Here is a 13,508-nt window from a genome sequence, read left to right as displayed (position 1 = left end):
ATGGCGTAAACCCGGGGGGCGGAGCTTGCAGTGAGCTGAGATCTGGCCACTGCACTCCAGTCCGGGCGACAGAGCGAGACTCCGCCTCAAAAAAAAAAAAAAAAAAAAAAAAAAAAAAAAAAAAAAAAAAAAAAAGTGAATAGTGAACTAAAACACAGGGTGGGAGCAGGCTGGGAACAGCCAGATGGCTGCTGTCCAAAGAGGTGCATCAGAAAGGTGACCAGATGTGCCGCGTGAGGGGAGAGGGTGGGGCCGCTTCCCGCCCCGCCTATCTACAGTTTGTCCCTTCCATTCTTACGTGCCTTTTTTTCTTCCCTTTTGTTTTCCATAGGTCAGAGTCAGATTTCCTCTCCAAACCACAGTGCTTCAGGCTTTTTTTTTTTTTGGCACTGCTTCTTTCCAGATGTACTTCTCAGGTGGCCTCATCTGCACCACCCGGTTGGCTGGCCCCGCATCTCGGCCCTTTCTGGGGCTGCAGCCATCCCTCACGCTTCTGTGCCCCCAGTTCCAAAGCAAAGAAGGCTCTGATTCAGTATTTCAAAAATGCAAGGAATTCTCTTTTTAGAAGCTTAGAACGAACCCAAGTCCTTGTCTGCATTTCCTTCTGGATCTTCTTTGATTTGTGACATGGCCTTAGCAAATCACTGAATGTGCCCACTGGGATGGGGGTGGCCTCCTATGGGGCACTGAGTCTGTGTGTGTGATGGGAGGGCATTCGCTTTAACGGTGAGGAAGGGATGCCCTCAGGATGGTCTGTCCTCTCGAGCATGGCCCTGCAGCCTTCTGTGAGCTGGCTTCTGTCCACCACTGCTGGCTCATCTCCCTCCCCCACCTTCCTCTCTCTGCGCCAGCCCTAGTGAACTACTTTGCAGTTATTTTTCTTTCTCTCTCTCTCTCTTTTTTTTGAGTTTCGCTCTTGTTGCCCAGGCTGGAGTGCAATGGTGTGATTTCGGCTCACTGCAACCTCCGTCTCCCGGGTTCAAGCGATTCCTCTTCAAGCCTCCCAAGTAGCTGGGATTACAGGCGTGCACCACCATGCCAAACTGAATTTTTTGGTAGTTTTAGTAGAGACGGGGTTTCACCATGTTGGTCAGGCTGGTCTCGAACTTCTGACCTCAAGTGATCCACCCACCTCAGCTTCCCAAAGTGCTGGGATTATACTCATGAGCCACTGCGCCCAGTCTACTTTGCAGTCCTGAAGGTGACAGCTAGGCCTCACCTGTCCCCATATCTCTGCAGGATGGCTCCTTTTGCCTGCAATGTGCTGACTACTTGTTCTGAGTGTTGGCCCTCAAAACTCGCCTCCCTGGGAGTGAGTGCCTTCCCTCGGTCTCCAGAACTCACTGCCTCCACCTGCCTCTAATGTGGTCCTGGAGAGTCGGCTTATGTCTCTGTTACCCCACTGCACTGAGACAAGTCTGTGTTTTTTTTTTTCTTTTCTTTCTTTTTTTTTTTTTGAGACAAGGTCTTGTTCTGTTGCCCAGGTTGGAGTGCAGTGGCATGATCATAGCTCACTGCAGCCTTGAACTTCTGGGCTCAAGTGATCTTCCTACCTCAGCCTCCCTAGTAGCAGGGACTGCAGGCTCAAGCCACCATACCTGGCTAATTTTTTTTTTTTTTTTTTTTTTTACATTTTTTGTAGAGATGAGGATCTTACTGTGTTGCCCAGGCTGGTCTCAAACTACTTCACTGGAGCAGTCCTCCCACGTCAGCCTCCTAAAGTGCAGTGATTACAGGCGTGAGACACCATGTCAGTTGTGTCTTTTCTCTGTTTTCCTACCACATAGTGGAGTGTCTGACACATGGCAGAATGAGTGGAAAGCCCACCAATGCCAGGGAAGTCGCACACAGCAGTGCAAAACGGTATGCCTCCCAGATCTCCAGTCTGAGCTGCCAACTGATTCCATCCTTTATTTTATCTTATTTTTTATTTTTTGAGATGGAATCTTGCTCTGTCTCCAGGCTGGAGTGCAGTGGCATGATCTTGGCTCACTGCAATCTCTGCCTCCCGGGTCCAAGCGATTCTCCTGTCTCAGCCTGCGGAGTAGCTGGGACTACAGGCACCCACCACCACGCGCGGCTAATTTTTGTATTTTTAGCAGAGACGGAGTTTCACCATGTTGGCCAGGCTGGTCTCGAACTCCTGACCTCAAGTGATCTGCCTGCCTTGGCCTCCCAAAATGTTGGGATTACAGGCATGAGTCACCACACCTGGCCTATTTTATTTTTATTTTTGAGATGGAATGTCACTCTGTCACTCAGGCTGGAGTGCAATAGTGCAATCTCAGCTCATTGCAGCCTCTGCCTCTGGGGTTCAAGCGATTCTTGTGCCTCAGCCTCTCAAGTAGCTGAGCTGGTATTATAGGCACGAGCCACTATGCCTGGCTAATTTTTGTATTTTTAGTAGAGACAGGATTTCACCATGTTGGCCAGGCTGGTCTTGAACTCCTGACCTCAGGTGATCCGCCTGCCTCGGCCTCCCAAAGTGCTGGGATTACAGGCATGAGCCACTGTGCCTGGCCATCCTTTTTTTTTTTTTTTTTGAGACGGAGTCTCGCTCTGCCGCCCAGGCTGGAGTGCAGTGGCGGGATCTCAGCTCACTGCAAGCTCCGCCTCCTGGGTTTACGCCATTCTCCTGCCTCAGCCTCCCAAGCAGCTGGGACTACAGGCGCCCGCCACGTCGCCCGGCTAGTTTTTTGTATTTTTAGTAGAGACGGGGTTTCATCATGTTAGCCAGGATGGTCTCGATCTCCTGACCTCGTGATCCGCCCGTCTCGGCCTCCCAAGTGCTGGGATTACAGGCTTGAGCCACCGCGCCCGGCCATGGCCATCCTTTTTTTGTGGGGGCAGGAGGGAAGGTCTCCGTCTGTTGCCCAGGCTGGAATGCAGTGGTGAGATCTCAGCTCACCACAATGTTCACCTCCTAGGTTCAATCAATTCCTGTGCCTTAGCCTCCCAAGTAGCTGGGATAACAGGTGTGGGCCACCACAGCTGGCTAATTTTTCTATTTTTAGTAGAGACGGGGTTTCACCATGTTGGACAGGCTGGCCTCAAACTCCTGGCCTCAAGTGATCCATCCATCTCAGCCTCTCAAAGTGCTGAGATTACAGGCATGAGTCACCATGCCCAGACTATTCCATCCTTATCTCAGAAGGGCTTACTCTTCAATGCTGGGCAGTCACCTGCTCTACAGACTAGAGGGTCCAAGAGGGACTGTCATTCAAATGCTTTAGCAGAAGTAGCCAAGGCGGGTACCTGAGCTTGTCTGCAATGAAGATGACCCTCCTCTCCAGAAGCAGGGAGGCAAACACACAGACCAGGTGGCGGACGCTGAGGGAGGAGAAGAGAGACTCAAAGTCCACGTGCTCGAGCCGGGAGTCCAGTGGGCGGCACAGTTCGATCACCTGCCAGGGAACAGGAGCAGCCATGAAGGAGGGGCCCAGCTACGCAGCCAGGCCTCTCACGGGCGTCGCAGTCACGGGGCTCTGAGGTCCTCATCAGGGGTGACCCACTGGCGGGGGAAAAGGGAAAGAAAAAAAGCAAAACAAAAGGATTGGGGGAAAAGACAGATGCCAGAAGACTGGGGAAGGAGGTAGCTTTGGTAGGGAAGCAAGCGTCTCACATTCAGCTATGAGACTGAGGACAGTGTGGACGAAGGGGAGGAGACAGGATGGCAAAATCAGTGGGTTTTGGCCCCAAATGGTTGGGGGCTCTCCCTGGCAACAGCATATCTGCACTCGCCATGGAGAGTTCATAGGACTTTTGAAAACTGTTCTGTCCCTGAGAGTCCAGTGGAGAGCATCTCTGTCTCTTGAGGAACTGTTACCTGCTAGGTGGAAATCCCAGGCTAGCATGGAATGCCCAGCAGGCCTGAGCAGCACTTTGGAGACTTGCTGCCACCTCAAGAAGGTGTTTTTAAGGTAATCCTGACTCCATCCCACTCCGTTTCTGATGATGTGTGCTTTCAACTTTTGTGCTTTGTGTCTATATCTTCTTTTTTTTGAGATGGAGTCTTACTCTGTTGCCCAGGCTGGAGGGCAGTGGTGCAGTCTTGGCTTATTGCAGCCTCTGCCTCCCAGGTTCGAGCAATTCTCCTGCCTCAGCCTCCCAAGTAGCTGAGATTATAGGTGCCCACCACCATGCCCAGCTAATTTTTGTATTGTTAGTAGAGACAGGGTTCCACCATGTTGGCCAGGCTTGTCTCGAACTCCTGACTCCAAGTGATCCACCTGCTTCGGCCTCCCAAAAGAAGGGATTACAGGCATGCTGGGATTACAGGCGTGAGCCACCATGTGCCCAGCCTGTGTATATATCTTCTTCTTCTGCACTTGTTGAAGTGTTCCTGAATTCCCTCAAGTTGGTACCCATCTCATGTTTTTTTCTCTTTAAATAGCTGTCTCCTTCCCAGTGAGTGGAGAGTGGATTTTACTCTTAGCATTGCACCTGCCTGGTGCTGCCCCCACAATGAGGCTTCCCCTCCGGGAACCTCCCTGCTACATCCCCATGGCCAAGCCACTGCACCTGGTATGGGATGTTTTCAGGTTCTCTGGCAACAGAGAGACTGCTGTTCTCTCTGCTGGGAAACTAGGTGGTTCTAGAGTGTTCCAGGCCTATTCTCCTCCCTCCTTTGTTCCCAGAGGTGATCTGGTTTGCTGAGGGTCTCTGAAACTGAAGACTTAAGGCTAAATGGGGTCCTTCTTCTGATGCCCACCAAGCCACGCAAAGGGGATGGGAGGGATGAAAACAAGCTCCTTCATAAAATCCCAGCCCAGGCTGGCCACAGTGGCTCACGCCTGGAATCCCAGCACTTTGGGAGGCTGAGGCAGGCAGATCACGAGGTCAGGAGTTTGAGACCATCCTGGCCAACACGGTGAAATCCCGTCTCTACTAAAAATACAAAAATTAGCTAGGTGTAGTGGCAGGCACCTGTAGTCCCAGGTACTTGGGAGGCTGAGGTAGGAGAATAGCTTGAACCTGGGAGGCAGAGGTTGCAGTGAGCCGAGATTATACCACTGCATTCCAGCCTGGGCAATAGTGCAAGACTTTGTCTCAAAAACAAAAACAAAAAATAAAGTTATAGAGGTGATACGGACTTGAAATGTAAATAGGTTTCAATACAATGTATGAATGAAAATGGGCTATTAAAAGAAACTAAGGATGTTTAGTGCAGATCCCTAACCTGAGGCCAACATCATGCAAAGGAACACCCCAGCTGCCATAGCATAGTTCTTGGGCTTGCTGCCTTGGGCAGAGTCCTAGCCTGGATGGATTGAAGGTGGAACTCACGATGAGTGATCTGGGCCAGCCCGAGGGGCGGGGAGAGGACACCATGGAATTGGACTGCTCACTGAAAGGCAGCCCCTCTGAGCACGGAGACTCGGCTGTCTGGGCCACTACCTCCCCAGGGAGAAGGAAGGAGTCTGGCAACTTACCTCGGTTCCTGAACCTGGCAGGAAGTTCTTGACAAGGATGGTTTTGCCCAGGGCTGGGAAAGGAGCTTCCATGACACTTCTCATGAGTGGTTGAACCAGGGCAGGAGAGATGCCTCGTCTTTTTTCCACCTCATCCAATATCTGCAAGGGTCAGAAAAGCAGCTTAGCTATTCTGAAGCCAGAGCACCATGGCATGGTGACTTAAGAATTACGGGGAAGCCCTGCTTTCCCCATGAGGCCAGAACAGGCCTTCTGACCCTCCACATGATTGTCCCCAATTCTTCTCCCCTCTGTGTGTCCACACCCTTTGCCATGCAGCGTTGCAGCTCCTACTCAAGGAGTGAAGTCTAATTCCTTGCCCCTTTGACTTAGGGTTTGGCCATGTGACTGGTTGTGCTAATACATGCATTCCCAATGGGGGCAATATCACCCCAAGGGGGTAAGAACTGGTTTTTGGCAGGAATGAAAAAACTTAGATATTATAATGGTTTGTAGCCCTCTAAGAGGTCAAAGTACATAAACAGATAATACAGTTTATTTATGGATTAAAATGTCATGGGAGGGGATATCCATCAGGAAAATACAAATCAAAAGCACCATGAGATACTCCTTCACACCCGTTAGGATGACTCTAATAAAAAGACGGATAATAACAAGTGTTGGCAAGGACGTGGAGAAATTAGAACTCTCATACACTGCTGGTAGAAATGTAAATAGTGAAGCTACTCTGGAGAACAGTCTGGTAGTTCCTCAAAAGGTTAAACATAGAGTTACCATATGACCCAGCACATAGCACTCCTAGGTCCCTACCCAAAAAAATGAAAACATATATGTTCACATAAAAATTTGTACATGATTGTCTGTAGCAGCATTATTCATAATAGCCACAACACGGAAGAAACTTAAATGTCCATTAACTGAGGGAATGATAAACAAAATGTGCTATATCCATATAATGGAATATTATTTAGCCATCAAAGTGCTGATATATGCTATAACTTGGATAACTCTTGAAGACATTATGCTAAGTGGAAGAAGCTAATTATAAAAGGCCATCTAGTATATGATTCCACTTAGATGAAATGTCCAGAATAGAAAAATCCAGAGAGACAGAAAGCAGATTGAAGGTTGCTTAGAGTTAGGGAGTAACTGCTAATAGGTATAGGATGTTTTGTTGGGGTGACTGCTAATAGGTATAGGGTGTTTTGTTGGGGTGATGAAAATGTTATAAAATTGTGGTGATGCTTGTATAACTCTGTGAATATGCTAAAAGCCATTGAACTGTATATATCTTTTATTCTTTTAGAGATGGGGGTCTTGCTAGGTTGCCCAGGCTTGCCTTCAACTTCTGGGCTCAAGTGTCCTCCTACGTCAGCCTCCTGAGTAGCTGAGACTACAGGTACTTACCACTGTGCTTAGCAAATTGTATACTTTAAATGAGTGAATCGCATGGTATGTGAATTATATCTCAATAAAGCTACTACTAAAAAACTAAAAAAAGCCGGGCACGGTGGCTCAAGCCTGTAATCCCAGCACTTTGGGAGGCCGAGACGGGCGGATCACGAGGTCAGGAGATTGAGACCATCCTGGCTAACACGGTGAAACCCCATCTCTACTAAAAAAAAAAAATACAAAAAAACTAGCCAGGCGAGGTGGCGGGCGCCTGTAGTCCCAGCTACTTGGGAGGCTGAGGCAGGAGAATGGCGTGAACCTGGGAGGCGGAGCTTGCAGTGAGCTGAGATCCGGCCACTGCACTCCAGCCTGGGCGACAGAGTGAGACTCCGTCTCAAAAAAAAAAAAAAAAAAATCCAATCTCTCCACAATCTAATTGTAAATCAAGAGTCTAAATTAAAATGCCATTTATGAAGCTGTGTAAGGTGGCACACACCTGTAATCCCAGCTACTTGGGAGGCTGAGGCAGGAGGATTGCTTGAGCCCAGGAATTTGAGGCTGCAATGAGCTATGATCATGCCACTGCATTACAGCCTGGGAAACATAGTGAGACCCAGTCTCTATTTTTAAAAACTGCCATTTATAAAAGTATCACATGTAGCTATTGAGCCCTTGAAATATGGCTAGTCTGAATTCAGAGTTTTTTTTCATTTATTATTATTATTATTTTTTTGAGACAGAGTTTTGCTCTTGTTGCCCAGGCTGGAGTGCATTGGCACAATCTCGGCTCACTGCAACCTCCGCCTCCCAGGTTCAAGCGATTCTCCTGCCTCAGCCTCCCGAGTAGCTGGGATTACAGGCGTGCACCACCACACCTGGCTAATTTTGTAGTTTTAGTAGAGACAGGGTTTCTCCATGTTGGTCAGGCTGTCTCAAACTCCCGACCTCAGGTGATCCGCCCATCTCAGCCTCCCAGTGCTGGGATTAAAGGTGTGAACCATTGCGCCCAGCCCAGATGTACTGTTAAGTGCAAAATACCAGCTGGGCACGGTGGCTCCCACCTGTAATCCCAACACTTTGGGAGGCCAAGGTGGGCAGATCACCTGAGGTGGGGAGTTCGAGACCAGCCTGGCCCACATGGTGAAACCCTGTCTCTACTAAAACTACAAAATTAGCTGGGCGTGGTGGCAGGCACCTGTACTCCTAGCTACTTAGGAGGCTGAAGCAGGAGAATTGCTTGAATCCAGCAGGCAGAGGTTGCACTGGGCCGACACCACGCCATTGCACTCCAGCCTGGGCAACAAGAGCAAACCATCTAAAAAAAAAAAGTGTAAAATACCAACTGAATTTCAAAATACACAATCTTTCTTTTCTTTTCTTTTCTTTTTTTTTTTTGAGACTGAGTCTTGCTCTGTCGCCCAGGCTGGAGTGCAATGGCGCAATCTTGGCTCACTGCAACCTCTGTCTCCTGGGTTCAAGCGATTCTTGTGCCTCAGCCTCCAAAAAAAAGTGTAAAATACCAACTAAATTTCAAAATACACATTTTATTTTGAGACACAGTCTCGCTCTGTCACCCAGGCTGGAGTGCAGTGGCGCAATCTCAGCTCACTGCAAGCTCCACTTCCCAGGTTCACACCATTCTCCTGCCTCAGACCCCCGAGTAGCTGGGACGACAGGCGCCCGCCACCATGCCCGGCTAATTTTTTTGTATTTTTTTAATAGAGACAGGGTTTCACCGTGTTAGCCAGGATGGTCTTGATTTCCTGACCTCGTGATCCGCCCATCTCGGCCTTCCAAAGTGCTGGGATTACAAGCATGAGTCACTGCGCCCGGACTTTAAAAAAATTTTTTTATTTTTTGAGACTAAGTCTTGCTCTGTCGCCCAGGCTAGAGTGTAATGGCCCAATCTTGGCTCACTGCAACCTCTGCCCCCTGGGTTCAAGCGATTCTCCTGCCTCAGCCTCTCAAGTAGCTGGGATTACAGGCACGTGCCACCGCACCCGGCTAATTTTTGTATTTTTAGTAGAGACGGAATTTTGCCATGTTGGCCAGGCTGGAACTCCTGACCTCAGGTGATCCAACCACCTTGGCCTCCCAAAGTGCTAGGATTACAGGTGTGAGCCGCCGTGCCCAGCCCTCGAAATAGACAATTAAGAATATAAAATATATCAATGATTTTTTTCATGTCAACTATATGCTGAAATAAAATAATATTTTGGACATATTCTGTTAAATAAAATGTATTATTAAAATTAAAAAGACAGAATGGCAGTTCCTCAAAAAAACTAAATAGAATTACCATATGATCCAGCAACTCTATTTCTGGGTGTATACCCAAAATAATTGAAGCAGGGACTTGAACAGATATTTATTTGTACACATATGTTCCTAGCAGCATAATTCACAATGGCCACAACGTGGAAACCACCCAAATGTCCATCAGTGGATAAAGGGATAAATAAAATGTTGTACATACATATAGTGGAATATTATTCAGCCACAAAAGGAACGAAGTACAGATACATGCTACAACATGAGTGAACCCTGAAAATATTATGCTAAGTGAATTGAAGTCAGTCACAAAAGGACAACTATTGCATGGTTCTACCTCTGTGACGTTCCTAGAATCCTCAAATTCAGAAAAATAGAAAATAGAATGGCGATGGTAAGGGGTTGGTGGGGGGAATGGGAAATTATTGTTTAATGAGTACAGAGTTTCTTTTTTCTTTTGAGATGGAGTCTCGCTCTTGTTGCCCAGGCTGGAGTGCAATGGCATGATCTTGGCTCACTGCAACCTCTGCCCCCCAGGTTCAAGCGATTCTCCTGCCTCAGCCTCCTGAGTAGCTGGGATTACAGACGCCCACCACCACACTCACTTAATTTTTTTTTTTTTTTTGAGCCGGAGTTTCGCTGTTGTTGCCCAGGCTGGAGTGCAGTGGTGCGATCTCGGCTCACTGCAACCTTTGCTTCCCAGGTTCAAGTGATTCTCCTGCCTCAGCCCTGGCTAATTTTTGCATTTTTAGTAGAAATAGGGTTTCACCATGTTTGCCAGGCTGGTGTTGAACTCCTGGCATCAGGTGATCTGCCTGCCTCAGTCTCCTAAAGTGCTGGGATTACAGGTGTGAGCCACTGTACCTGGCTCTAGCTAATTTTTGTATTTTTAGTAGAGATGGGGTTTCACCATGTTGGTTAGGCTGGTCTTGAACTCATGACCTCAAGTGATCCCCACCTCAGCCTCCCAGAGTGCTGGGATTACAGGCGTGAGCCACCACGCCTGGCCTCAATGGGTACAGAGTTTCTGTTGGGGGAGATGAAAAAGCTCTGGAGATAGATGCTGGTGATTGTTGCACAACAATGTGGATGTAATGCCACTCAACTGTTAAAATGGTTAAGATGGTAAATTTTTCGTTATGTATATATTTTAGCACAAGAAAAAGACAATAATATGAAAAAATTAGTAAGAATTTTGGGGGAGGCAGTTAAGGAAAACACATCTAAAAAGGCTGCTTCGGGGGACAGTAATTAAAAAAAGCTTGTGGCCAGGCACAGGGGCTCAGGCCTGTAATCCCAGCATTTTGGGAGGCCAAGGTAGGCAGATTACCTGAGGTCAGGAGTTCAAGACCAGCCTGGCCAACATGGTGAAACCCCATCTCTACTAAAAATACAAAAATTAGCTGGGTGTGGTGGCAGGTGCCTATAATCTCAGCTACTCAGGAGGCTGGGAAGGAGAATCACTTGAACCTGGGAGGCGGAGGTTGCAGTTAACCGAGATCACACCACTGCACTCCAGTCTGGGCGACAGAGCAAGACTCCATCTCAAAAAAAAAAGAAAAAAAGAAAAAAAGCTTTTGGGACACTGGGCAGAATGAGGCAGAAGCATTGCCATGCGGGTTCTCTATCCAGGCCTTAGGAGGCCTGCCTTTGTGTTTTGTGTGCCCTCTTGTGCCTCTGCCATTGCCACGAGAAGAGCACATATGCGCCATCTCACTGTCTAGGAGTATGGGAGACATGTGGACCAGGCCTGCGCCCAGACTTGCAGCCTCTAGAGCAGCTAGATCAACCAACCAGCCAGCCTCAATCAGCCAACCCAGCCTCTTCACAATACTTGCCGAGCCCAAACCCCAGCTGACCTCACAGCTAGGAGAACAAATGATTGAATATTGAAGGCCCTGTGGTTCATTAGATGGTATTACTAGAGCAATTGTTAACTGATACCCTTGCCTTCAGAGATTCTAAGAGCTGCTCTCTTCCTCTTCTCCATGACTCCTTTCTGTTCTAAAGGACAATATGCCATTTTGGTCATCCTTGCCCCACACCTAGAAATAGCTCAAGTTCCTGGGCTCAGTTAGCTAAAGCTCTGGTTCCAGTTCTGTCCTGAATATCTGCTGTGTGGTCTTCAGCAAGTCATCACACTGCGCTCCTAAAATATCCCTGGTCAGAAAACAGACAGGAAAACCAAGGACTCTGCATCACAGAAGTATGTTAGCACATTTCCTGGCTTCACGTCCCCTGCCCATGACAGCAAGGACGCTTATGTGAACTTCAAAGCCTCCACTTGGAAGCTGGCCTAACTCACATGAGCTGTTTTACTTCCAGTGTTCATAAGCATTCTGACAACAACAAAGGCTACGACCTATAACCTTACTTCATATGTAAACAAATCACATGAAAGACTGGCCTGAGCAGTAATGCCTAGCCTGCTAGACCTTGCCAATGGCCAACCCCAACATACAATGATGACTACTTCTGGTGGAGGGGAGGGGAGACCCTGGCTAAGATTACACTGATAGCATTCATTTTCCTTTCATTTTCCTTTCTTTCCTTCCTTTCCCTCCCCCTCTTCCTTCCTCCCTCCTTCTCCCCTCCCTCCCTCCTTCCCTCCCTCCATCCCTCCCTTCCTTCCTCTTTATCTTTCTCTTTATTTCTCTTTCTTTTCTTTTTTTTTCCTTTTCTTTCTTGACAGGGTCTCACTCTGTCGCCAAGGCTGGAGTGTACTGGTGTGAACATGGCTCGCTGCAGCCTAGCCTCCTAGGCTCCAGCAATCCTCCCACCTCTCAGCCTCCCAGGTAGCTGGAACTACAGGTGCACACTACCATGCCTGGCTACTTTTTTTGTATTTTTTGTAGAGACAGGGTTTCACCATGTTGCCTAGTCTGGTCTTGAACTCGTGGGCTCAAGCGATCCTCCTGCCTTGGCCTCCCAAAGCACTAGGATTATAGGTGTGAGACACTGCACCTGGTCTTCTGTTTTTTGTTTTTTAATTAGAGACAGGGTCTCGCTAGTTTTCCCAGGCTGGAGTGCAGTGATGCGATCACAGCTCACCACAGCCTCGAACTCTTGGGCTCAAGTGATCTACTGGTCTCAGCCTCCTGACCAGACATTAATTCTTTCAAACAGACTTGCAGAGAAGTACAAGTTCTACCATGGGAAGAGATTACACTACTATCTGTATAATTCAGGCTTCCTCTGAATTTAGGTAGAGGGCAGACAGGAGGAAGGCTTTTTTATAGAAATGCTTTTAGGGGCTGGGCACAGTGGCTCATGCCTGTAATCCCAGCACTTTGGGAGGCCGAGGCGGGTGGATTATGAGGTCAGGAGATGGAGACAATCCTGGCCAACATGGTGAAACCCCGTCTCTACTAAAAACACAAAAATTAGCTGGGTGTGGTGGCACGTGCCTGTAGTCCCAGCTACTCGGGAGGCTGAGGCAGGAGAATTGCTTGAACCCAGGAGGTGGAGGTTGCAGTGAGGCAAGATTGCGCCACTGCACTCCAGCCTGGCAATAGTGTGAGACTCCGTCTCAAAAAAACAAACAAACAGGCCAGGCGCGGTGGCTCACGCCTGTAATCCTAGCACTTTGGGAGGCCGAGACGGGCAGATCACAAAGTCAGAAGATCAAGACCATCCTGGCTAACATGGTGAAACCCCGCCTCTACTAAAAAATACAAAAAACTAGCCGGGCGAGGTGGCGGGCGCCTGTAGTCCCAGCTACTCGGGAGGCTGAGGCAGGAGAGTGGTGTGAACCCGGGAGGCGGAGCTTACAGTGAGCTGAGATCCGGCCACTGCACTCCAGCCTGGGCGACAGAGCGAGACTCCGTCTCAAAAACAAACAAACAAATAAAAAAGAAATGCTTTTAGGGAGTACTGCTTTAACATCCATGGACCGAAGGCGCAGGAACTTCAATTCCCAAAAGAAAGCTCAGACAGATCTATATACTCAAGAAGGATTGAAAATAAATTTATCAATTAGGTCGGATGCAGTGGCTCACGCCTATAATCCCAGCACTTTGGGAGGCCAAGGCGGGTGGATCACTTGAGGTCGGTTTGAGACCAGCCTGAGCAACATGGTGAAACCCCATCTCTACTAAAAATACAAAATTAGCCAGGCGTGGTGGCACGTGCCTATAATTCCAGCTACTCAGGAGGCTGTGGCACAAGAATTGCTTGAACTCGGGAAGTGTAGGTGGCAGTGAGCGGAGATCGTGCACCACACTCTGGCCTGGGTGACAGAGTGAGACTCTGTCTCAAAAAAAGAAAAAAAAAATTATGAATTAGACACTCATGTCTGGTTAATATAGGAAATGATGTTGGATTATATCTAGTTTTTGAGATCAGCATCATATAGGATAGTAATTCTTTCCTATACACCAATCCAGAATACTGGGGTAGATGAGCTAATTCAAT

At 48.2% G+C, this 13,508-nt stretch overlaps 1 protein-coding gene across 5 annotated transcripts in view; it reads right to left on the bottom strand.

Moving 5' to 3' along the window:
- Positions 1-13,508, bottom strand: part of DENND2A (DENN domain containing 2A) — a 134,085-nt gene that overhangs the window by 31,553 nt on the left and 89,024 nt on the right. For all 5 annotated transcript variants that reach the window (XM_033192273.1, XM_033192274.1, XM_033192271.1 and 2 more), the window contains 2 exons: positions 5,433-5,573; positions 3,256-3,404 (listed from right to left, as the gene is read on the bottom strand). In XM_033192273.1, coding sequence (XP_033048164.1) covers positions 3,256-3,404; positions 5,433-5,573 — 290 coding nt within the window. The remainder of the gene's footprint in view (positions 1-3,255; positions 3,405-5,432; positions 5,574-13,508) is intronic.

This window comes from Trachypithecus francoisi, unplaced genomic scaffold (assembly GCF_009764315.1).
Source record: "Trachypithecus francoisi isolate TF-2019V2 unplaced genomic scaffold, Tfra_2.0 Lachesis_group4, whole genome shotgun sequence".
Classification (NCBI taxonomy): Eukaryota; Metazoa; Chordata; class Mammalia; order Primates; family Cercopithecidae; genus Trachypithecus; species Trachypithecus francoisi.
This window is presented reverse-complemented; position numbering and strand designations above follow the sequence as displayed.